Here is a 25,880-nt window from a genome sequence, read left to right as displayed (position 1 = left end):
ATAAAACTTCTGAGATATTGATCTACCTCCCCTGTAGCTTATTAATTTCTTTGAGCCTTTATATACTTCCCGAATAATTCCCCCAAAAACTAACAACATGCTGTACTATATATATCAAGGCGAGCACGGCTTGTAGACATGGGTCTCTTGGTGATTTTCCACGGCTTTCTTGAACTGTATATATTATCAATGGCTTTTTACGAGACTGGAAGATGGTTTCCATGGAGAAGAATTGTCACAAAAACAGTTCAAGAAAGCCCTGAAAAATTATTTAGAGGATCTATTTGTCTATACAATGGCTGGCAGGAGACAACAAAATTCTCTGAATTCTCTTTGATGGCTTTCTTATTATCTCCATGTAGGCTCTTTGCCCATGTAGGCTCTCCATCTCTCTCTTTTCTCACCTGCAGAGTTTCTTCTGATGCCGAGAGGTTGGTTAATTACAGTACAGAGCTTTGACAGACAAGTTCCTTTAATTAAATTATTCATTTACAGTTCTTTCCTTTCCTTTCTAGTTTCCTCTCTATAAGTTGCAGATCACGAAAAGAGAAGACAGATTGCATCCAGCAAATCACAATTCATGCATTTTTGTTGAATGGTAAAGGAACTAGTGTAGATGTGGGCATCTTTACATTCGAATTAGGCTTGCGCACACAGGAGTTTATATATACAATAGAAAAGCAATATCTTCAATCTAGATTATGGATCCTTCTTGATTAATAATATACATGTTTTGCTTGACTTACACACATTTTGGGCTTTAACTTGTTTGCTCATCCATGAGAACCCTATTTATTTAGTTGGAAAAGGAAGGAGAAGAGCGTTTAATTTCCAATATTTTATTTTTAATGGATATATTTTTTGACTTCAAGTTCTGTCATGGAGAATTTTTCTAATTTTCTTGAAAAAAATGAAGTGATATTCCATTAGGCCAAGTACGCACGAAGATATGATCCATCTACTTTATTTTTATTTGAAATCGGGGCCTGAAACCCTAAAATAATCTTAAATCAAATGCGGTAGCGTAGATTCAATAAGATCAAAATATAATAAAAGATATAACCCTGTAGAGGATCTCCAAGGATCCAATTGTGTTTATATATCAAAAGAATTTCTAGATAGCTCAAAATTGACTAACCAGTCTCCTGCTACATTCACATATATGTCAGAAAGCATGCTGCATGAGCACGTGCCTACGTATATGATTTTATATATCTTAGACGTTCGGAATTTCTTCAGAAGAGCAGGTTTGCTTATGATCTCATAAAGCATGCATGTGAAGTTATAATTATGTTAGGTATAACTTCACATGCATGCTTTATGAGATCATATATATATATATATATATATATATATATATATAATATATATATATATATATATATAATAAAAACTCTATTAGGGTTTCGGCATATTTGTGCATGTGTTATCAATTTGGTCAATTTTATACTTGAATTATCATGATTTTTGTAGATATTATTCCTTCGTTTGATTTGAATGTTATTATTGACCAGAACTCCTTTAAAAATTCATTCTTTGATATCTTCATGAGTAGAAACTTGTATCTAGTAAAAATTCAATCTATTATTAAAAATAAATTTTAATTTTTTTGGGTCTACAAGCATTTTTTTAATGTTTCTTGAACATTAAATATAAAAAATTAAATTATAATGATCTGAAATTTTGTTGGGGGTTTTAGAAAAATCATATAAAATTTATCTTCTTAGTCTTAGCAAGATTTTCAAAATATTTTTTTTAAAAAAAATTCAAGCTTATTTTTTTATTTTTCTAATTTATTGAATCCTTATTGTCTAGAATATATATAAAAAAAATACTTCCCAATTTCAATTCAAAGTGGATTGAATTTTCATTAGCATCTATGAAAATATTGATTTAAAAATACCAAAATATGAAAAATTTGAAGGGGGGGTTTTTGGTCGTACCAATGGTAAAATCAAATGGTGGGATAATATTTATCTACATGATAATTCAAGAAAAATATTGATCAAATTAGTAGCATAGTCCTCAATTTACCACAAACTCAATAGTTTGGGGGGGGGGATATACCATTAAACCGATAAAAAATAGTTACGAATCCCCCGAAAGCTTGTTGTTTGTTTGTTTTTTTTTTTTTTATCAGCAATATTCTATATATGCTGGATCATTGATGCAGGACTGAAATTAAACCTTCTTGTGATTTGTTAAAACCATATGAAGGTTTAATGCGCCGAAAAATATTTAATTAACTAAGTTATGGTAACCTTGAAAAGATCTCTTTCCATACTTAACTCTTGTGGTTTCTCAATACATATAATGCAAGTGAAATTAACTATACTTCCAGCAAGAAAATTTATTAATTCATCGATATATATATTATTTAAACTTGGGATCAAATAAATATATTATTTAATCAAGATTGTTAATTTATCAAATATTAATTTATAGAGGTTATATTAGTCCTTTTGGCTCAACATTACCAATACATATAAGGCTATTTTTTGGATGCCTGAATCAATGAGAAAGTTTATAATATACACACTACAAGTATGGGGCATCTACAATATAGAAAGAGTTAATACAGGAAAAGAGAGAAAATAATGAATTAAAAATACTTCTTAATTATTATTATTTTTATAGATTTTTAGTTGAAAAGATACAATTTTGAGCTAATAGCACAAATAATTTTAAAAACATTAGTGTAATAATAGCAATATTTTTTGTGAAATAATATAATTTATTTTTGTCACAGTTTCAAACATGACTCATTCATAAAATAAAATTATAATTAAAAAATATAATATTAAATAAATCACAACAGCTAAAAAAAGTTAATAATAATAATAATAATAATAATAATTTAGTGGTATTTTGTGATTTAAAATTAAGACAAGATAAATTATCACGTTTTAAAATCTTGACATCTTAAAATATCATAGTTGGAAAATACAATAAGCTAAAAATATGTTATTTTATTATTTTTTTCAAATTATGTTTTTCCTTTATTGTTATTATTTTTATTTTTTATACTTAGTAAAAAAATTAATTTTTTGACTTGGATGTTGTAATGAAATGTTTGATATTGAAGCAGCAATTATATTTTTTAAATTTTTTTTTTTGAAAATATATTATAATATATTTTTTTATTTTTTAAAATTTAATTTTGATATTAATATACTAAAATGATTAAAAATTTTAAAAATATTAATTTAAAATAAAAAAAAAAATACAATGTGACCACAAAAACAAATATCTATTTGCCGTTATAATTAATCTGGTGTTTTTCTATTCTTTAACTTCAAATTAGTTATTTTTTTTTTTAAAAAAAAAGTTTTTAAATATTTTAATGTGCCTGAAAAAGAGACACGAAGATCTAATTGATACAACATCGCACCGTACAATTTAGTGAACTCGATACTAACGACTGTGTCTTTTCCTTCTCTTTCTCCATAGAAGAGAAAAGATAAAAGAGACAACAAACAAACGAAGAATCGAAGCAGGCAGGCAGGTGTGTATTTCACACGCTACACCACACTCTCTGCTCATTATAGTCACGTTTACCTTGCCCCTCAATTATCTCTCGCCGTCGTCGTCGTCTATTTCCAGAAAAAAAGTCTGATTCATGAAATAAAATTGTACGTGATTTGTTGCGTGATCTCTCCGGTTCGTGTTTCTCCGATCTCAACCGGAGAGAAAGATAATTTTTAAACACTGTAAATTGAAGTTTTTATTGCGTGATTTGTTGATAGAATCAGAGAGATCATAGTCCATTTCTGCTAATCCCTAGTTTTTAGAGAGGGAAAAAAAATTTCTCGAGAGAGAAAATGATGCAGAGGCAGCGGAGTCCACCAAAGCACAGGCACGACGGGACTTCGCCGTTGCCGTTAGGGATGGATTGGAGTCCTCCGCCTCGAAAATGGGTAAAATTGTCAACTACTTCAATTTCTGTATGTTCAATTAGATAATTCGTTTTCATTTGAGTTTAAAATTTCTCTTTTAGTAGACTTGCTTGAATTTTATGTTATTTTTTAAATTAAGTATTAGCTCAGGATGGACTGGTTAAGTGGTCGCTGAATTGCGATTTGATCGATTGATCTTGTCAACACCGAGTTTGATTAGGGGGGTAATTAAGGTGCAATTGGAATTAATTTAGCTGTTTTTTGCACATGGAAAATGATGATAAATCATATGGAAGTTAATCTATGCGAAATGGACAGGCATTCTATGTGACATCATGCAGAATCATCTCATTAATTGTATCGTGACTGGAAGAACTCTGCGCATTTGGTATCATTATTGGAAGATCTCCGTGCATTTAATTCAGTGTATGATTAATTAGTTGATTTAATATGGCATGTGTGTTATATTTTGATCATGTGTATTTAGTGTATTTAGAATCACGGTTGGAATAACACCTTAGATTTAGTATGGCATTTGAAAGAACTTCATGCATCTATTAAAGCAAATATGATTTCTGGCAATTTATTCGTTTAATTTTGCTGGCCTTTTCATTGTTGGAATCAAGACTCATGCTTTGGCCAGTAGGACAGCATGCATGTGTCAACTAGTCTAGAGATTGTAAATGGAAATGGTTTTTATTAACCACAAATTATGCTTAAATACCTGATGAGAAATATGAAATCTTTAAAGAAATGTTCTTTATGGAGAGAAGGGTAACTATATTTGCATCTTTTATGTTGTTTTTGGTTTTTCGCTTTCTTGACTCTGATATATTCATTTCATTTTTTCTCAGGTTTTCTTTCATAATTGCCCTGTCATTTGCTATAGCAATGCAATTTAGTAGCTATAATTCTGTTTCTGCTAGCAATAAAATTTTTCAATACATGGAAGGATAAAAAATGTTCTTTTGCAGAATGGGCGAGAAACCGTTTGGCCCCATGATCCTAGAACGGGATGGAGTTACTGTGTCACTATACCATCCTGGGCCGTGCTCCCAAAATCAAGAGATTCAGATCCCATAGTGGTACTCAATTTGCATTACTTTATTTTGTAATGTAAATATTATTCAGATCCAGTAATGGATTTGTTGTAAAATACTTTAGATTGGTTATTTATTTTTAGGATGTTTCTAACAATACGGACAACTGGTTCCATGGTTTACCTTACTTTAGGGAAAAACTAGTTGAAGCTTCCAAATTATGCTATTGTAGTGAAAGAGGTTAATAGCATTCCTTGTTTTTCTATTTGCATAATTCATTCCATCAGTGCAAGAATTGTTTTATGTTCTTGCTACATCAGTGTGTTATATACTTCTGGTCAAAATTATCCTCATTAACTTCATTTATCCAATTTTCTTTTTTTGGGAAGTGCATAATATGTAAATATTATTTTTTATTAATTCCTTTGCGAAATGCTCATTTGAGTTTGGATATGTGTATCTGCATGTTTTGTGCACACTTCTGTGTATATAGTAATGTCTATGTACCAGTTTCAAACATCTTATGCTAACGTTCTTAAGGGACAGTTTTACAGGGTTCAGGTGGGTGTGCAATCACCAGAAGGGGCTACAACCATCCGTGGAGTGTTGAAAAGATTTAATGATTTTATGAAGTTATTTACTGATGTAAGTACAAAATTTTTATTGCATTTTATTACATTAATAATTTTACTTTGTTAATTCAGGGTACTTGAATTACTTAATGCCGTCAGGCATTCTTTATGGGAACTAAGTCTTGTCCCTTGCCTTGAGTGAGTACCTGTAACTGTATAAAACTGTGAACAATGCTCATATATTATTTGCTATCTCTTACAGCTTAAGAAGGCATTTCCCAGGAAAAATATCCCACCAGCTCCACCCAAGGGACTTCTGCGTTTGAAAAGCAGGGCACTCCTGGAAGAGGTACAGAAAATGTTTGGACTTTGTTACTGCATCTGTTGTTTTCTTTCTTTAGTGGCGCAGGTGGCATTTTCTTGTATCTGTTTTTCTATTATTTGGGAAACACAAGAAGATTATGTTTTGAATGCCATTTTTTTTTGTGCAATAATTGCTCTTGAATTTTGCTTATTGTTAATGCCACTTCATTCTACAAAGCAAATTGCCATAACTGTTGTGTAGAAATCTAAGCTGATAAAATCTTAACAAAATTGTTTGGAAGAATTTTGTGTTTAAGTTGCTGATTTTGACATTGTAGAAATCTAAAGGTATATAATTTTATATATTTTCCATTCTTGCAAAGTAAACACTTATTTTGTAAGGTAAAGTTTTCACTATATTGCAACTATACCAAAATCCAGCTTACAAAATAAGCGTTTAATGAGAACTTTATTTTGTTCACATGTAACTGACTAATATTCTTAAAAGACTTATTTTTGTTGCAGAGAAGGTACTCTTTGGAGCAATGGATGACAAAACTGCTGTCTGACATTGATTTATCAAGAAGTGTGGCAGTGGCATCCTATTTTGAATTAGAAGCTGCTGCGAGGTCTTGTATGTGTCATTGTTGTGCATGAAATTTACCTTAAAACATCTTTACTTCTTTTGTAGTTATGGTGAAAGTGTATAATCTACTTGAATCTCAGCTCTGAGGATTTTTTCCCCTTAAGAATTGAATCTTGCTTAGCATTTCCCACCAATTTTTTCAGCATTCCAAGATGGAAATCAGCAGTCATCAGAAGCAAGTCCTACCGGTGATGGTTCAACCTCCTCACTTCAGATACCTCCAAATTTAAGCTCTTCTCTTGCTACGAGTTCATCAATTGCATCAGATTATGGCAGTGATACTGCTTATGAGACATCTGATCTTGGAACACCAAAGCTAGCAAGAGACGGCAATTTTGGAATTGGCTTGGGGGATTTAGCACTGGATGAAGATTTGACCGGTCCAATAGAAAAACTTGTGAAGTATGGTATGGCGAATATTGATGAGGGACTGTTTATGGGACAGACTATTCTAGAGCAACTAGAAGGTTTTCCTAGGCATACACCACATGGTGGACATATGAACAATGTTATAGGGAAAGATGGGTATAATGGAAATGCATCCAAACCTTCATTTCTTACTGGAAATGGGATGGAACTTTTCTCTGAGCCAGAGCCTGGTAAGGTATTTGGTCATGTTAGAAAGTTATCTTGTGATAGTGTTGAAAGTGATGGAAGTTCTCTACGAGGAAGTGAAATATCAAACACTGGGATACCAAATTCATCTGGTGATGGATATCTTGACCTTCCAGGAGTTGCTGAGATTTCGAGTTCTACAGAAATTCTTGGTAATACGGAGCTGCAGTTTTCAGGTGATGCACACATTGTACTTCCTTTGGATCAGCGTCATAAAATGAACAGGGTTCTGTTAACGATGCAGCAGAGGCTAGTCACAGCTAAAACAGACATGGAAGACCTCGTATCAAGATTGAATCAGGAAATAGCTGTAAAAGATTACCTGACAACAAAAGTACGTCAGTGTTAGTTGAATAAGCTTTTCGGATGCCATCTTTTCATTGCATGTTTGAACGGATGCAATTTGGACTTCTTGCTTAATTATGCATGACAGTTTTAGGGCATGCAAGAGTATAATAGCTATTAAACTCTCCATGATCCAACTTTTGGCATGTCTTTTGTTGTTTCACTCCTGCACCAGACTCTGTTATTCTTTATATTACTCGCTGATTGGGTCTCTTCAGGTCAAGGATCTGGAAGTGGAATTTGAAACTGCAAAACAGAAAAATAAAGAAACCATGCAGCAAGCTATTTTAATTGAGAGGGAAAGGCTTACCCAAATGCAGTGGGATATGGAGGAATTGAGACGGAAATCATTGGAAATGGAATTGAAATTGAAGTCAAAAGAGGTTACTTATTAGCCATCATTCTGATTTCGAAGTTTCTTTATTGTTTTCTTTTATCTCCTTACTTTCTTTTGGAAAGTCCCCACGTCAATGGAAAGATGGTCCTTTCATTGCCTTAAATTCAAATTATGATTCATGTAACCATTACAGGGTGAGCAGCGGAGTACAGAATTTCAAATGGCACCTACTGACCATGAAAAAGACATAGCACTTGAGGAGTTGGATGCTACTAGAAAGCAACTGGAGGAATTGTCCAAGCGATATGAAGAGCTTGAAGCGAAATCGAAAGCAGATTTTAAATTTCTTGCTAAAGAATTTAAATCCCTCAAAAATTCCCAGACAACATTGAAGCAAGAGCTTAGTCAATCACTGAAGGAAAAATATGAAGTTGAGGTAGTATATCATTTCTGTATATCAAGTTTTTTAAACAGATTTTCTTCTTATGGGAAGCTACATCATATAATAACAACTCACTCAACTAGGTTAAGTCCCAAGTCAAATTTCAAACACATCGCTTGCTTCTGCCAGTTATCATGTCCCAAGTCAAATTTCAAACGCTCTATTTTTTATTGAATTAAAATATTAACTAATTGATTTTGGAAGTATATCTTGCTTTTGTTCAGTACATAGATATGTTTTACTGCACCATCAGTCATCCCAAAAGTCTTGCTGTTATATTTTTTTATTGTTAATCTTGCTGTTATGTCTATTCCTTGCAGTTGCATTCATGAAATTTTATCATTTAAAAAAAAAATCTTTAGACTCAGAATTGATATTTTGCATTTGAACCCAACTGCTAGCAGTGATATATATTCACTGATTCCATGCTATGCTTTGTTTTTTCAGAAACTTCTTTATGAGGAAAGAGAAATGAAGGAGCGTGAGAAAATTACTCGGAAGAAACTGCTACATGATTGCAGGATCCTGTATGACCAGCTGCAAGAATGCAACGGCAGTTTGTCCGGTGAAGATAATTTTATTGTGAACTCTTCTCTGGGAGATGCTTTAGATTTGCTGACCACATCTGATGATCAAATCAGCCATCTACTAGCAGAGGTACTTTTTATTTCCCGTCTATATCTCATTGCTAAACAAATCTACCAAGTACATATATACACACACGCACACATATATATTGGCTAAACAGAATCTACCCTGCTTAGGACCGTTGGCTTTAGGTTCTTGTCATTATTTAAAATGATTCCTAGACTTGATCACCTCTACCAAGACTACCAAAGCTGTATAAAATGATTCCTAGACTTGATCACCTCTACTAAGACTATCAAAGCTGTATTAACTATTTGGAAGCGCATTTTGAATATAAATTTAAAAGTAGGGTTCATTGATTCATTTTCTATGACTTACCTTCAACGTTTTCCCCCAAATTATTGGTTAGGCACAACTATTATTTGAAGATGATAAAATCACTGCTCCTAACAAGGATACAAGAGCAACAGATGATGAATTGAGGGAGATGCTGGCAAATATCTTCACTGATAATGCTAAGTTGAGGAAACAGGTGAACTCTATTATGCGTCATGCTCTTAAAATGGGCAGCATCTGTAGGAGTAGTAGTGACGAGGCTCCTTCAAGCAATAATCATGATGTAGAAAGATAAAAGGTATAGTCGAACACTGTTAACATTTTTTTTTTTAGTAAAAGGCTTCTTTCGAGACCATACTAATATTACAGGTAATGGACAATCTGTTTTGAACAGTTCCATCTCGCAAAATCAGCAATTAATTCGTGTAATTTTGTGGTTTCACAAGCAGTGGACTCAAAGAAATTTCCTTTTCCAGTGTTGCATCTTTTATTTTTTACTGGAATAAAGAGAGTTCATATTATTCAAGGAGCCAAATAAACAGATTACATGCGTGTCTGTTCATACTTTCCCTAGAATGAGAATCTCTGTATGCACACCCATTATGTAGATAAATAAGCTGTGCTTTCGATGCAAAAATTTTGGTCCAAGCTGTAACGTTTCATTTCCCATGATTGAAGTGAATTTCGCTCCAATTTCACTCCAGATTCTAGAGCACGTGGGTTAGGGTTTCAACACGGATCTGACAGGCTAGAAAGGTAAAAATGTCCACCAAGAATGGTGACCGAAGCCTGTATCATAGGCTGGGTCAAATGGGTCAAAACCTAGCATTTGAACAGTACAAGAAGATGGAGCCAGCTCAATTACCATCGCGGGACAGAAAAGATTGGGGACAGAAAAGATTGAACGGTGAAGACAGAGGAACATGTCTCTCATGTGCTTCTTGTTTTGAAAGTAAGTGAAATGACAGAACACGTTTTTATTCTCAATGTCTTCCTTTTCTTTTCTTTTCAAAAAACGTGTTTTTTATTCTCAATGTGTATAAATATATATATGTTTTTTTATCCTGAGATGATCAAACAAACATCACCTAGCAGTCCTGAACTCCCTAAACCATAACTTTAGCAGGGTACAATATCAAGAACCGAACCAAGTCAGGGTTGGTGACCAGATCTGTAGAAGAGCAGAAACGGGAATTGCATTTTCAGGCACCATGAACAATCTCACGTCTTGAGTCGATTCTAAGATGCTTGATGACCAAAACGGGCATCACATGGCTCTATGAACACATAAGATGATTCACTCCATCTTTTATCAAGTGGGGGGCAAAGGCCTATAAATGGGAGAAAATAGAAGCAAAGAATCTCAACTTTCCATCTAAAGTGAACCCCACGCTCCTGTTTCTGATCCATGCTTGTTCTAGCAGGGAAACTCGAGGCATTAACAAAGTCAAAATCATATGACAGAAAAGGATGGCCTGGCCTATTTTCTTTCATCTTTTTTGGCTGCAAAGAAAATTTAGAAGTAGAATGGTTCAATTATAGAAAAAGGTATAATAGCTTTTAGAAGCTCAACCTTTTCTGCTGCATCACATGGGAGCACCAAACTAAAGAGCTTGAGATGTCAAATCTAGACCATGTCAAATTTTCACATGAAGATGGCCAGACATCAAATTTCCCATGGGACATAAAGGGGGCTGTAAAGAAAAGCCAGGACAATGAATCATTTAATCATTATTAACAACATCTAAAACGGTCTCTGCTTCTTTTTTCAAAACTTTCATAACAGCCTAAATACGATTCAAGATCCCACAATGAAAAAAGAATGATACAGGATGAGCACTGTGAGGGAGGTATGCCCAGCAGCATGAAACTTGGCAGAGAAACATATCAACACATCATCACCTATGGTTCAGGTGTCATCTTTTCCGGCGAAGTCGGCCCCGCGCATAGCCATCCTCACAGACCTGCAAATGATGGAAATTAGATTATTATCAAGTTCAAATGCAGAACATTTTGGCAGTGGTTAAGAATATAAAGCCAACAGTGGCCTAGATATTAGATGTTGTTCATTTCATTCCATCCTTGATTTGAATAAGGTAAGAACTGACAACTTCGGAGGCCAAAATCGTTCTCAAAAGATTGAGAAAATATCCATATTCAGTACCCAATATGGCAGTGACCAGAATTTAAGACTAGAGTGTAATTATTGATTGAGCTTTTCCTGTCAACACACTCGTAAAAAAAAGAATGCAATCTCTGTTCTTAATCTTGTTTATGATTCATGGTAAGGCAAGAGGTATAGTACCTGTCCTTAACAGCAATTATCAGTTTGGCGTGGCTCCACGAGGATGTAAAGTGGCTTGCCATTGAGCCTGCACTGTCCCTGAAAGGCATGTCATTTGGTATGAAACGCATTATCCAGAGATTACTCTACTGAATTTTCTGGGAAAGAATCCGACCAAAACGTTTTTCATTTATCATGGAAGTCTTATTAGGGGAAAAAAAAACACAATAGAAAGTTCTTCGGCCATTACCTTGACGTCCGGCACCCCGATCACACAAGCACACTCAATTACTTCAGCCCCCACTCGTTCTGCGAAAACATGAACATGAGCATGAAATACATTATGCAAAGAGTTAACAAGGTCTAAGTAAACATAATTATAGAGGTGGAAATGGTTCTGATAGGATCGAGATGGAGGAGGCCAGTACCCAAGAGGCTTATTGCTGCTGACAAGGTCCCTCCTGTAGCTACCAAATCATCAATTACAATTGCACGTTCGCCAGGCTGAACAGCACCAACATGTATTTCTAGACAATCAGTTCCGTATTCCAGCTCATATGCTTCAGAAATCACTTCACCTGCAGACTCAGCATTGTGAAACCCTCAATTATAACAAGATTCCTTGTGTAAACTTCGGAGACAATACATCAATTTACAAACCAATAGATATCAGAGATGTTGATATTAAGGAAATTAGACATGAAATACAGAACTTTACAAAGTGATTTGATATGCAGGAAATAAAAAAACCTAGATGCTTTGCCTCTGGCATATATGCGCCAGTTTTTCTTCCACGAAATTTGCTTCAGAGAGTAATAGCATTGAAGCTGATGGAACAAAACAAGCTACCCCTTTCCTTAATATCAACATATGGACTAAATTACAGCAGAAGCACCATTAGAGCTCCAGATTAAGCACAGTAGTACCTGGCAACTTTCTGGGTTTTCTTAAAGGAACAAACTTCGCACCAATAGCTAAGGCAATTGCTGGGCCAAACATGAACCCTCTAGCTTCAACTCCTACATGAAAAACAACAGTCATATGGAAACATCATTATCAAGCAGCTTTTTTCCCTGCAGGGCTAGTCAACAAAATTTCTCAGCTAACCATGAAATTTCCAGTTGTACTAGAACTCTTACATGATAAAGACCCTTCAAAAATCCCACCAAAAACTTTTTCTAATAAATCTAGAAACAGCCTTTTATTTATGGAATTTTAGACCAAAGTCAACACCCCAGTGAAGGAAAAAAATTAAATAAAGCCAAAATCCATACATGAAACACGAGAAAATCACCAATTCCCATAATCCCATCGTCCTTTGTCCCAGTAATTAACCATTTTCAGAAGGCAAGCCATCCCACAAAAAGAAGAAGAAAAAGGGCAAGAAAAAGGTTTGGCTGATAAGTTACCAGCAACAACAGAAATGTTCATGTCTCTATAGCGATCGACAAAGATATCCACTGTGTCCTTGAAAGCTTTATGATCCAGCAACAAAGTTGTTATATCTTGAAACATTATCCCTGTCAAACAACAACAACAACAAAAGTTAAACAACCAAACAGAAAAAGAAAAAAGAAAAAAAGAAAACAGAAAACGAGGGAAGAATTCAAACCTTGTTTAGGAAAGTGAGGCACCACCCTGATAGCTTCAGAGATGCCTTGTAATCTTGGGTCACTTTTGAGTCCATTCTCAGCTGCAAACATTGCTTCTTTGCTCTCTCTCTCTCTCTCCCTCCCTCTCTCTCTCTCTCTCTCTGATTAAATTTTCTTCTACTGAAATGGGGCGTTAAAGCTTGTGAAAGGGTGGTTAATATAAGCAACAAAACTCTATAGTCATGGCTTCTCTACCCTGTTTGTCTCTGTATCTGTGAAATGGGATTTTGGTAACCAAAGTAGTATTCTTTACAAATTCTTTTTGCCCTCCTAAACTCTGCTAAAGACCAAATCTTTCTCTCATCAATGCAATCTATTGGAGCAAGAGATGATCAGCGTGTACTAAAATTAAATACAAACTATTTTGTCTATTTCAGCCTGTAAATTCTTGTGATTGAAATGAATTTTAGAATATTAAATTGAATTTTAAATAAAGTTCAATTTATAAAAATCTTTTAAGAGTAAATCATATATTTTAAATTTTTATAAGGTATGCTATTAATTTTTGGTTTATAAATTAAGAGTAAAATAATCAAGATTGTTAATTCAATTTGTTTTTTTCAAGTATAATTGAATTCAATTATTTATTGCAAATAATATTTTAAAAATACCAGCATATTGAATCAAAATTTAATTTTTGCTCGCTTTTTCATCCGTCTCTTTTTTTTCCTCGCAATAACCATTGGCTTTACAATATCTTTTCTTTCTTGTAAGTTATGTTATTATTTTACACGAAACTTTTCTTCTTCTTTTTTTGAATTAATATTAAAATATTTAAGATTGTTAATTCAATTTACTATCCTAAGTATTTTAAAATAATTTAATTTAATTATGTGATTTAATATTTTATTAAAATACAAAAATCATAATACATAACATTTTATTAAAATACAAAAATCATAATACATTATTAATTGAATTAAAAGTTATTTATGAATTGGATTGATGGATGCAGACAAAGTGTTTATGAAGGCCAGTCCATGCACTATTCTTGTACAAGCGTGTTTAAAGCACGTGCAAAACACACTTTATCACCCTCGTTTTGAGCCCACATTTCCAGTTGCTTACTTGACTCTTCCATCGTTTTTTTTTTTTTTTTAAAATCTTTTTTCTGCTGTTGTTGATTAGACCACACAGCGGGCTGATAATAATTTTTAATTCTTTTTTCTTGCGAAGCACATAAAAACTATATTATAATTTGCATGATCATTCAATGATACTAGGTTCACTCCTTGCGTTTCTTTGATAAAATACATATTATAATTTGCATGATCATCTTATATTATAATTTTTAATTATTTTGAATATATATTATTTATATCGCATTATCAAATATATATTTTATAGCTGTTAAATCTTATACCAGTAGAAAGATTACTCTCTAAAAACTTTATTTGAATAGAGTTTTAAGTTAAATCCAAGACACTGTTAATATAATAAAATTCAATTTATCTATTTGGATTGTTGCTAATTTGGTTGTCTTGATTAAATTCAATCTAAACCCAACAAGCTAGCACTTAATAAAATTAAAATAAATAAATAAAATATTATTATTTTAATAAAATGGATTGGGCCATAAATATATCAAAAATTAATTTAATAATTCAATAAACAGGATATTTTTTAATTGAATCCGACAACTATTATTTTTAAGTCTCGATTTCATTTAATGGTAAGCCCATAAATAAAAGTATATAACAAAAAATGTTCCTCTCTTAAAATACCTATTTAGATTTTATAAAATCTATTTAAATTTATTGGTTGTAATTTGCTTTGCATGAGAGTTTGCTTCCTGGTGTGAAGTCAGAAAAAACACCTTGGCAAAATCTTCAAGTGCACTGTTTCTTTCACAGTGATAAAATAAATATATTGAGTGTTTGTACTGTGTTAGATTGTTTTTCAAAATAATTTTTATTTAAAAATATATTAAAATATTTTTTAAAAAAAAAATTTATTTTTAATATTAACACATCAAAACAATAAAAAAAACACTAAAATAATTAATTTAAAGCCAAAAAATTAAAGTCTCTACAAAAAAAAAAAAAAATTAAATCTCTCGATTATTGTACCTACTTATCTAATTATATTTGATTTTGTTATAGTTTTTACTACTAAAAAAATATTAAATGATTTTAATATATTATTTTTAACTGAGAAACAAACCATACCAAAAGAAAAACTAGATTTATCCAAATCTATAAAGGAAGATTCTATGTTGCAGGGACCATTGTATTTATTAAAAGCAACAATCCTTGCTGTTAACCAATTACCACTTTCTTGAAAAAATCACTAATTAGTAATCACTAATTACCATTCATTCATGTTAAACTCCATTTATGCTAATGATTAATCCAAAGAACTCAAGATTTAGAGCATGTTTTTGAACAAAATCAAACATTTATTTTACAAGACCCCGCTGTTCCGGTCGAGTTTTAACGAGTTGATTAACCTAATTAAATTTAACCAGATTGATATGAAAAAAATATTATTATTTTAATAAAAACAGTAAGCTTAAATTAACCGATAATGTAGAAATTAACCTGATAATTCGGTAATCTAAGCTATCCAATCACTATCTCAGGTTACGCAAACAGTATTTATTCAACAGCTAGTTTCTCTACTTTTTAAATACAGTAAGACTCCTTTTCCCAATATCGAGGTTAAGACCCATTTTCGTCATTTACCAGAAGTTGACGGCTACAAAATTTTCCAGAGAATCAAGTGGGCAGGAGGAGATTTGGGAGATTTTTAGATGGCGAAGGTCCCACCCTGAGTCCCTTTAATTATTATTTTTCCCTCTTCTATGATGATTGGGGCTAGCTACCATCATGATGATCAAATTGAATCTTGCCCTACACGTGGAGTTATGAATTGAGTTTTTACCCTAATAAAGTTATTAAACCCGAAAAAAATTCACTGTCACCCAAGTCAACACGATCAATTAAATCAATTCAAAACAAGTCGTTTCATATTTTATTTTAAAAATTTTCATTTAAAAACTTAAAAAAAACAAATGGAATTTCATTTAATTTTTGTATTAGATAAATCAGATTTAGATTATAGCTGAACCTACTATATTATTCACTATATTATTCGTGTCAACTTTCAATTTAGCTTGACATAATACCTTACCCAAATCATGTCTAGCTAGGTTTGGTGAATTACTAAATAAACCCACAAGACTAAATTAGATATGATAACATTATTTTTTTTTAAAAAAAAAACTATATGATTTGATACACATATATTTATAGATAAGTGATGATGATCTATAAAATTGTCTTTTCCTATTACAAACCATATAATGTTACTTTATTGTCATGGACCCCATAGGCAGATACGAATGAGGTCATCGCGCAACACAAGCCAAAGCCTCGACTGTGTGTGTGAAAACCACACCCAAAGCCATGGATTTTGCATCTCATCTCTTCATATTTTCCTCTGTTTTTTTACCTCTTCAATGCTAAAAGTCTCTGAGCATTTCTTAATATTTTCCTCTACTTAATTCTTGGATATACATACATACATACATACATACATACATACATATATATATATATAATTATAAATTTCACGAGTATTTATTAAGAAAAATAAGAAGTAGAAAAAATATACTGTCGTCAAGTTTAGAGTACACATGTGTCATGTATAAAACACTACACGAAATGGTAAATAACCTATTTCGGAAAAGGGGTTGATGCTGATTGAAATAGATACACTTGCTATGGTTCGAGACAAGACCCAAGAGGGCAGTACAAAACTAGTATGGTCTTGTCATTTGGAAGACACGAAATTGAAGGTTACAAATCAGTGAGAACTTTTTTTTATTATTATTTTTTAAAGGATATTCTTAAGGTTTCTTTTAGAGAAAGTTGCCGTTGAACTCATGAATAATAAAATAAATAATTATAGCTATTAGAAAACCCTGATTAATTAGTAGACATCAAGAATATAATATAATAATGCAATGAGATATATATTGCTTAATTATAGATATCCACATGTTATATTTAGTATTAATACTGGTAAAAGAGCCCGTGTTCATTAGGATAAATATTGGTCCAAACAACTTAGAATGAATAGTTTTTTTTAAAAAAATAAATTTAGAATCAATAAAAATTGAATAACCAAACCAAACAAATTGGTTTGGTTTTATATTTTTAAAAATTGAACTGGCTTTTAATTACTTTTTATATAAATCTTTATTTAATAAATTTTTATTTCACAATGAGCCTTTATTATTTAACTTGTTTAGATTCAACCTTTTATATTTTAATTCTTGAAACTAAAACTGAAGAGGAACAAAAAAAATTAAAAATCTTCAAGTACCAAATTTATTAAAAAAAAATAACAATCATCCAAATCAGTTAATTATAAATCAATTTTTATTAATATCCCAAATAATTAATTTGTGAAATGTATTCATCTCTAATAAAATAAAAAAAATAATAATTTTTCAAGCTAAAAACACATTTAAAGAAGAAAAGGCTACATCAAAGAACGCGTGGTGGCATAGACACGGACGATGGACCTACAAAATAAAATCCACGGCACCAAGTTACTGCTCATGCGCACGCGAATTGTACTAAGAAAAAACACTCTAACATGATGATCATTCACAGCCCTTTACCTCTCACTATCTCTTAGATTCACAATATCCTCTTGTTTCTTCTTTTTTCGTGTCTGGACGGCTTGTATCAGCGGCCTAGATCGTCAAGAGCAGCCCAACTCCAGATCCTGACCCTCAATCCTGATGCCTCCTTTTGCCTTTTTGTTAATTATTCAAGTAAAGTCAAAGACATGGGTAAGAGAGATAGTCATCACCCTATCATTCCCCTTGCCAGGTGTCAGGAGATGGATAGTCTTGCGCGTGATAAATGATAAGAACAGAAAATTCCATGTAGTAACCTAGTGATTGCTGTAATCTTATTTTAAAGATTTTAGACAAATGTAAAAACAATTCAATCGAGAGATTAGTGTGTTCTAGTGAAGATCTTGGTTATCCTCAGGTTGTCAATTTCATTTTGATAAGTATTTTGTTTTTTTAATTGGAATAAAATTTTTTAGTTTCAGAATGTTTTGCGTATTGTTTTGGAGTTGTACTGTTTATATATATGTATGTATGTATGTATGTATGTGTGCCCGCGCGTGTTCAACAAATATAATTCAAATTTAAGATAAATTAATTATAAATTATGCAATACAAACTCAACGCCAAATATATATAATTTTAAATTTTAAAATATTTTAAAATAGTCAATATTAAATACATCTTTAACTTAAAGTAATTTAACTTAAACAAAATATTATGAAAATAAAATGTTTCAACACAAATATTTTAAATATAAAGTTAGGTCAATGTTATCAAGGTTAATGAAATCTAAAGCATCCTTTGTTTTGCTCAAATTCCTACAAAGTATAAATATGAAAAAAAAAAAAAACAACAACATGAATATGAACCATATATACCAGTGATAAATATAATTTTAAAAAATTAATATCATTATTAATGGAAATAGTAATAATATTTTTTAATAATATTATTAATATCATTGTTATTGAAAATAGTAATGAAAAATGTGATTTAATTAATTAAATTGAACAAGGTTTAATTTGATTCAATGGCTTTTCAAGAGCAGAATGGAACATATGGAATGAAACCGGAACGTACCGGCCGAAATTTAGCCGAAAAATCCGAAACGGACCGAGATTTAAAATAAAATAAAAAATGTTCTGTTTTTTAAATTGGTATGAAATGTTTCGATCATTCCGAGTGAAACGGAACAAAATTGACAACTTTGGATATCCTGGCTTCAAAGTTTTTTTTTCCCACACACACATGAAGAAATGAAAAGAGTGTGATGCATGTGAGCATTGGGTTGAGTTTAGTGAATTTAGGTATTCAATGCCATGATAAGAAAATTAAGATCAAGATTTTAGGGTTTCTTTTAGGAAGTCGTGGATTTAAATTATGTTAAGGATCGGTGTGAATTTAAAGATTTATAGAGAATTATTTTTAGTTTTAAAGAGTATGTTTGAGAGTGTAGTACTCGATGTTGCTTTTCAAAGTCAATTTTCATTGAAAATGTATTAAAATAATATTTTTTTTATTTTTTGAAAATTTATTTTTGATATCAGGACATCAAAATGATAAAAAAACACTAAAAAAATAATTTGATTTTTTTTTTTTCAAATCTTTCATGAAAAACATATTAAATCGCAGCCCCAAACAGACACAAAATGCAAGACATTTTAAACCTTTTAAAAAATTAAAGAAAGAAATTGCACTCGCATTAAAAGGTCGTGGGAGGAATCAAAGGTGAGAATAGTAATTCTATACGTTTATTCTATTACTTATAAGACCTGCCATGACTTCACAAGTTAAATTAGTAATTGATTGATATAAAATATAATTAATATTGGATTCTATTTCAAATAAGATTTTTTTATCAAATCAATATCATCTTTTTTAAATAAAATTAGATATGGTTCGAACAAGTTAAGTTAGTAACGGATGAACTTGAAGAATAACCTAATATATATATATAGGTTTGATTATGAAACCATGTTTTTTTTAACAAAACAACTTTCTCTTATTAATTTTTTTTTATTGGTTTGGTAAAAAAAATTGGATTGATATGTGGATTGACCCGACCAACATACGATCTGGTAAAAACCCAACAATAAGGATTTAAAAAAAAAAAATTTCATTATATATCTCATTACATTATTAAAATTATATTCTTGATGTACTAATTAATCAGGATTTACAGGGTTTTCATTGATATAACTCATCTATAGAAAAAAATAATTAATTAAGGTGTTCATTGATGCGACCGATCTCTAAAAAAAATATAAGAAACTATGCAAGTTGTGAGTTGAATGAATTATATTATGTCAAATAATATCTCAACCAAAAGTTTAAATTATTAGGTGAGATCTCTATATTTGATTTATATTATTATCAAATACATTTTCCTTTCAAGTAAAAACTCTTCAAACTCGAAACTTGAACATGCTCACATTATTTCATGCTTAATTTTTATCAAATAGAATAGGAGTAATGAGATTCAAACTTGTGATCACTTGATCAATAAAATTCTAATACCATATTAAAGAACCTTTTCAACAAAAAATCTTAAATTGTTAGATGAGAATTTCAAGATATAGTTTATATTATTCTCTAATATGCAAAACCTAACGAAAACAATTTGTTTTGTTAGTGAAGTGAATTTCATTATTACTAATTTTATTTTATAACGGGCATAGAATTTGAATGGTTTAATATGAATAAATTGAATATTTTCTCATCAAACCATGTTATTTTCTAATAGTAATAATTATTTATTTTATTACTTATGAGTTCATTGGCAACTTTCCATTAAAGAAACCTCATGACTATCTTCTTCTTTTTAAATGAAATTCTCACTAATTTAATATAATAATTAGTAGACATCAAGATTATAATATTAATAATGCAATGAGATATATATTGCGTTTATGCCATGGCTTAAAAACAACAAGGAATACCTTGGGTTAAAAAAAAAACAAGTAAATAAAAGACAAGTAGATGATTTCAAATCCTCGAAAGCACACATCATGTATGTAATACTATATATACATTTGAAAACACCCCATCACACCTTAATTAAAATTGAAACTCAAAATAGCTATTTAGATGGGATCAGAACTAAGGCATTAGTTTGGATCTATTCCGGCAGAAACTTCAGGCAAATAATTGATATATAAATAAATAAATAAATAAGCCGGAAAGATTGAAGAAAATCTAAGATCCTAATTCGTTGATATTTTAAGAGAAGATCCAAGATTTTCCAGCCATGAAGCTCGATCAAGATAATGTTGCCATTTCAAACGTAATGGAGCCGCAAGTGAAGAACACTGATTGTTTTTTTTTTATTATTATTTATTTATCAAAAGACAACTCTACAATCATTAGCATTACGAAAATTATACAAGATACAGGAGACCATATCTTCATCTCCTCTTTTTTTAATGGAAGGTTTTTGGACAGGGGCGGGGGGAGATAAAACCCTAAATCTTTCTACAAATGGGACCCCAGTAGGAAAAGAGCGATGGTTTTTTTTCTTTTCTTTTTTATTGGCGCCCATGGACCTCGTACTGTCGTGTTATCATTGATAGCATCTGTACATGGTCACATCTTGCTCAAACCTAACCTCAACTACAACTTTATCCTTCACTTTACAGCTTATGATCACCAGACAGGTACTTTGGATGTTATTTTCACTAATTATTTCTCTTTATCCACTGCTCATATTATATTACATTTGTTGATGATGAAGTCGTCGGGGGGAGAGATAATTAGTTTATTAGGTCGCCATTTGTTTATTTAAGCGATAAGAGTGAGAGACTGTTGCTTTTTTTAACCCTTTTTTTTTTTTTTCTGATGACAAGACAGAGATCAGTACATTCGTTAAGAAGGCATAGGTTATCAGTATAAAACGAATTTCTGCTGTAAGAAATGGATCATCAATCCTGTGATTAATGTTTTTCAATTGGGACATTCGATTGTACCTCCCTCTTTGATTTGATGGAGAAGACTGCCATGCTTCAAAACTAGGGGTAACCTAAGACTCAAATGCAGCGCTGTCAAGGCTGAAGATCAGTGTTGTCAAACAATATCCAGTAGGTTAGCTCGGGATCCAAACCTAATCTAAGCTAGGTTTTACAATAGTAAAGTGGAAATTATATCTGATAAAATCAAATGACCTAGCGACTTGTTATCCACCTCGGAGATTCGGTTAAAAATAGGTTTCGTTTTTTTCAGAATAATATAATTTTATTTTTTTAATATTAAAATAAAATTATTTTAAATTCAATCAAGTTATTTTATCTAATTTATATTTCAAGTGGGTCAACCAAAAATCTAATGGACATGAAAGATCCGGTTAAAATTAATTTTTTTTTTAAATAATCAGAACAACATTGTTTTAATTATTTAATATTAAAATAAAATCAAGTTAATTTGTTCCACTCATAATTCATGTCTTGAATTATAATTTAATAATTTTGATAATCTAAGTAATAAAACCAATAAAAAAACAGAAATTAATACAAAATCAACAATCCACTGTCTATTTACAAGTTACATGATTTTTACTGGCCCATACAGTATTTTCTATTTTTAGACTACTTTTTAATTTCGCATCATGATTGAGTTCATATCAGAGTTATCATCGCATCAAAACCGAAGAGGAACTGCTCATATTGCGATACAGAAATTCCACTTCTCATAATTTGATGCATGATTAAGGCAGCCTCGCTATCAAGACTTGGAACATCGAAGAGGATTTAGATATGACTACAAAATATTGGTGGATTTTCTTGCATGCGTGTTGATTAGCAGATGCAATTATGGACTTTGAGGCTGAGAGATAAAGTCTCAGTTTTGATTTCAACGAAGGTGGAATATTCATGACACCTTGGCCCATTTATTGCTTATTTTCCTGAATGTGTTGGCCATCCATGCGGTCCAAATCTAGTGTATTTATGCTTATCTCATCCATTTTATTTATCTATTGTTTTAAAACCTGATTGGACTGGAATGTTAATCTATGATCCATGAGTTTCGACATCTGCAACTAGCCGAGATTTAATAATAATAAAAAATTTAAGTTGACTTGCAAAAATACTCAATCAAAACAATTAATTTTTTATTTTTTTTAAATGATGTGATTTTTATTTTTTTTATAAAATAAATAAAATTGAGTTTACTGAAGTTCAATTCAGGTCAATCTACTTACTTCGACGATCTGAACTTACTAATATCACCTTTCAAATCAAGTTTGAAAATTATGAATATATTGGTTATTGTTATGCGGTGATGTCGGGATAAATTTGATCCATTCAAAGTACCGTGTATATTGATAAACTTATGATAAATAGACTTAGGATAGAAAGAGGAATGGAAGTCAATAGCATTTTAATCTTAAGAGAAAATTCAAATGGAGAAAAAGAAAAGGCATTATAAGTTTTTGATACTAGCTTATTATCATACGATTTTAGAAAAACTGTGAAATAGTCTAGTACCTATTCATCTTGCTTAGAGAAATAAATAAATAGTTTTTAATATTTATTAAATCTCATTCATTTCTCCTTCTCCCAATTCATTTCTTCCCTCCTATCACAAAATTGTCCCAAACGTTAAATAATTGATCTTATTTCTATATATTGTATTGTAATTTTTATTATCACACAGAAATAAAAGGCTCGACTCAGTCTCAAACACAACAAGGATTAAATCAAATCCAAACACAAACCAATCTGAAGCAAAAATAGAAGAAAGTCGGGCATATCGCTATCCCCTTTTGTCATCTGTTCCTGCACACTGAAAAAATAAAAATAAAAAAATTAAATACAAGAGACGAGACGAGTGGAGTCCATACAAGAGAGATTGACCTCTAATAATACGAACCACCATCATATGAAATTATTTCTTGGATGATTTATTCTAAGCTAAAAGTGGACATTTATCGACGATCAAGTCGAGCCCTTCAATCACTAAGGAATTTTTTGAAGGCCCGTTTTGCGCTTAAACCAAAGCAGGATCATGACGACGACAAGGGAGGTTTATTATGCGTGGCACCCTTCGATCCACACAACACAAGCTAGATCGATCGCCTAAAGTACCTACATGAAAAGTGCATCAAAGGCAGGCCATCGTGAAACCGTGACTCTACTTGTCCTGGGTGTAAGTTTTATAAAAAAAAAGGTGCAAAAATCTTTTTTTTTTTAATTAATATTCGTGTCCAAACTAGTTTGTATGTAACTCGATTAATCCCACAAGTTTTAAAATTAACAACTATATAAACCTTCAGTAATCATTATATTAGCAACTATAAACTTGAACTTGAAACAACAAGAAAAATACATCATATTAATTTTAAATTCTTACAATTAAATCATTTACTAAATAATTGAATAAAGTTCTTTTTCTATGTACATATCAGGTATGTTTGGTAAAACATTGTGGATGAAAGTGATTTTTTAAAAATTATTATGCGTGGCACCCTTCGATCCACACAACACAAGCTAAATCAATCGCCTGAAGTACCTACAAGAAAAGAGCATCAAGGGCAGGCCATCATGAAACCGTGACTCTCCTTGTCTTAGGTGTAAGTTTTATCACAAAAAAAAGGTGTAAAAATCTCCTCAACCAAGTTCTTTTTCCATGTATTTGTGAGTATGTTTGGTAAAAAATTATGGATGAAAGTGATTTTTTTTAAATTAATTTTTTATGTAGTTATTTTATATAAAATATATATTTAGTAAAAATTATGGATAAAATTGCTTTTCCATCAAAAGCATGCTAAGGAGGCTTGAAAAGCGAGCATGGCCCTCCAAGCAGTGGCCGAGACAGAAGGGGCTGCTAAGAAATGTTTTTTCCAGCCCCAATCTTAATAACTAAAATCTTACATAATATTTCTAATTTGAATTTTTTTAATTTTATTTTCTGGCTTTGCTGCTTCCAGGTCTACAAAATGGCTGTAGCCTACCTAGCAATAATGACCTTCCAAGCTTCTCTCGAAAACTTAAAGATGGCCTGAGGATGCATGATTATAAAGGTGAAGAGGGTAGTTTTTGGAGAGTAGAGGAGATGTTCGTAAGAAGTTTTAATAGAGATTTTAAGTGTTAAATGTTGCGTTTGCTTGAGATATATTAAGGTAGTGTTTGGGCAGTGTTTTTACCTGTGTTTTGCAAAATTTTTATTTTTTTTTTTTTGCTAAAATTGAGTGCGGTTTGTACTTTTTGGATCGTTTTGATGTGCTGATGTCAAAAATAATTTTTAAAAAATAAAAAAAAATCATTTGGCATGTATTTCGGCACGAAAAACTATTTAAAAAGCAATCCGCTACCACAACTGCCAAACACACTTCTAAGTAAATCTTATTTATAATAGCTTAAATTGAGTTATTTGAAGTAGAATTGTAATTCTTTATTTAAATGGAATCGAAGTTGTATCTGACTGTCGCAATACATTCAAAATATGCTAGAGCACTTTAATTTCTAAATTCCAACAAAATTTAACAAAAAAAAGCATTTCCCATATTTTTGATTACATTCAAATGCAATTGAATCCGGTCTAATCCGGTCGACCCGAGAAATATTTCAAAATCTAACCAACTCAACGTTTAAGTGAGTCAAGTTGTAAAATTAAACCAAACACAAAATTAATACTAATTTGTATAATTTAAACATAAAATAACTTTTATTACTTAACAAAAATAAAAAACAAACTAAACATTTACTGACTGCATGCAACTAAACCATAAACACCTCTTGATTATACAACTTCACCAATCACCTCCTCCATCTTCATTCAACCTCCATTATACTGTGTGAAATTATATATTTAGTATAATTTGTTTATTTGAGAATTCATATTCCATTCTTTTTAATTACAAACAGTGTTTGATTTTTTTTGCTCATTTTAATTATAAGCAGCGTCATTTGAATTCATATCCGTTAATTTGTTGAGCTGATTCATCTGCATGTTTCAAGAAATAAAAAATATTATTTTTTAATAATAAATTACAACAATCGTGTGGGTAATCCACTATTTGTTAGTGGAAAGTGAAGTCATAATCACCACTTGATCTTCTCTCACGAAAAGTATAAAGTATGCTGTGTCATCCACACGAACTAAAGCATAGAGAGTCACGTGCAATTTATCGAAAAGGGCATGGATTTTACCAATTAAACCAGTTAATATCCACTTTAATGTTTCTTTTTAATTTGGTCCTTACATATCTGAATCAGCCTAAGGAGCAAGTTCAGTGGCCAAC

At 31.3% G+C, this 25,880-nt stretch overlaps 2 protein-coding genes across 10 annotated transcripts; one reads left to right on the top strand and one right to left on the bottom strand.

Annotated features, from left to right (window-relative positions):
- The first annotated feature begins 3,370 nt into the window (after positions 1-3,370).
- Positions 3,371-10,669, top strand: LOC118050262 (PX domain-containing protein EREL1). Of its 9 annotated transcripts, XR_004687851.2 has the most exons (12): positions 3,381-3,917; positions 4,871-4,981; positions 5,483-5,581; positions 5,771-5,857; positions 6,337-6,445; positions 6,601-7,406; positions 7,636-7,800; positions 7,948-8,190; positions 8,644-8,853; positions 9,194-9,418; positions 9,825-10,072; positions 10,247-10,669. XR_004687851.2 is itself a non-coding variant. In XM_035060549.2 (11 exons), the coding sequence occupies exons 2-11, from the start codon at positions 3,822-3,824 to the stop codon at positions 9,413-9,415; spliced, it is 2,148 nt and encodes a 715-aa protein (XP_034916440.1). In that variant the 5' UTR covers positions 3,371-3,505; positions 3,747-3,821; the 3' UTR covers positions 9,416-9,688. The 9 variants fall into 9 exon arrangements, 8 of the variants coding, with proteins under 8 accessions (XP_034916440.1, XP_034916441.1, XP_034916442.1 ...); XM_035060549.2 differs by lacking the exons at positions 9,825-10,072; positions 10,247-10,669 and having other exon boundaries at positions 3,371-3,505; positions 3,747-3,917; positions 9,194-9,688; XM_035060550.2 differs by lacking the exon at positions 10,247-10,669 and having other exon boundaries at positions 9,825-10,202.
- Positions 10,670-10,815: 146 nt separating this feature from the next.
- Positions 10,816-13,392, bottom strand: LOC118050263 (adenine phosphoribosyltransferase 5). Its single transcript, XM_035060555.2, has 7 exons — positions 13,017-13,392; positions 12,814-12,924; positions 12,331-12,423; positions 11,833-11,982; positions 11,655-11,713; positions 11,426-11,503; positions 10,816-11,084 (listed from the first exon to the last, which is right to left on the bottom strand). The coding sequence occupies exons 1-6, from the start codon at positions 13,105-13,107 to the stop codon at positions 11,432-11,434; spliced, it is 576 nt and encodes a 191-aa protein (XP_034916446.1). The 5' UTR covers positions 13,108-13,392; the 3' UTR covers positions 10,816-11,084; positions 11,426-11,431.
- Between the last annotated feature and the right edge of the window lie 12,488 nt (positions 13,393-25,880).

The sequence above is a fragment of the Populus alba genome, chromosome 6, assembly GCF_005239225.2.
Source record: "Populus alba chromosome 6, ASM523922v2, whole genome shotgun sequence".
NCBI classification, from domain to species: domain Eukaryota; kingdom Viridiplantae; phylum Streptophyta; class Magnoliopsida; order Malpighiales; family Salicaceae; genus Populus; species Populus alba.
The sequence above is the reverse complement of the archived record's forward strand: the minus strand, read 5'-3'. Positions and strand labels throughout refer to the sequence as shown.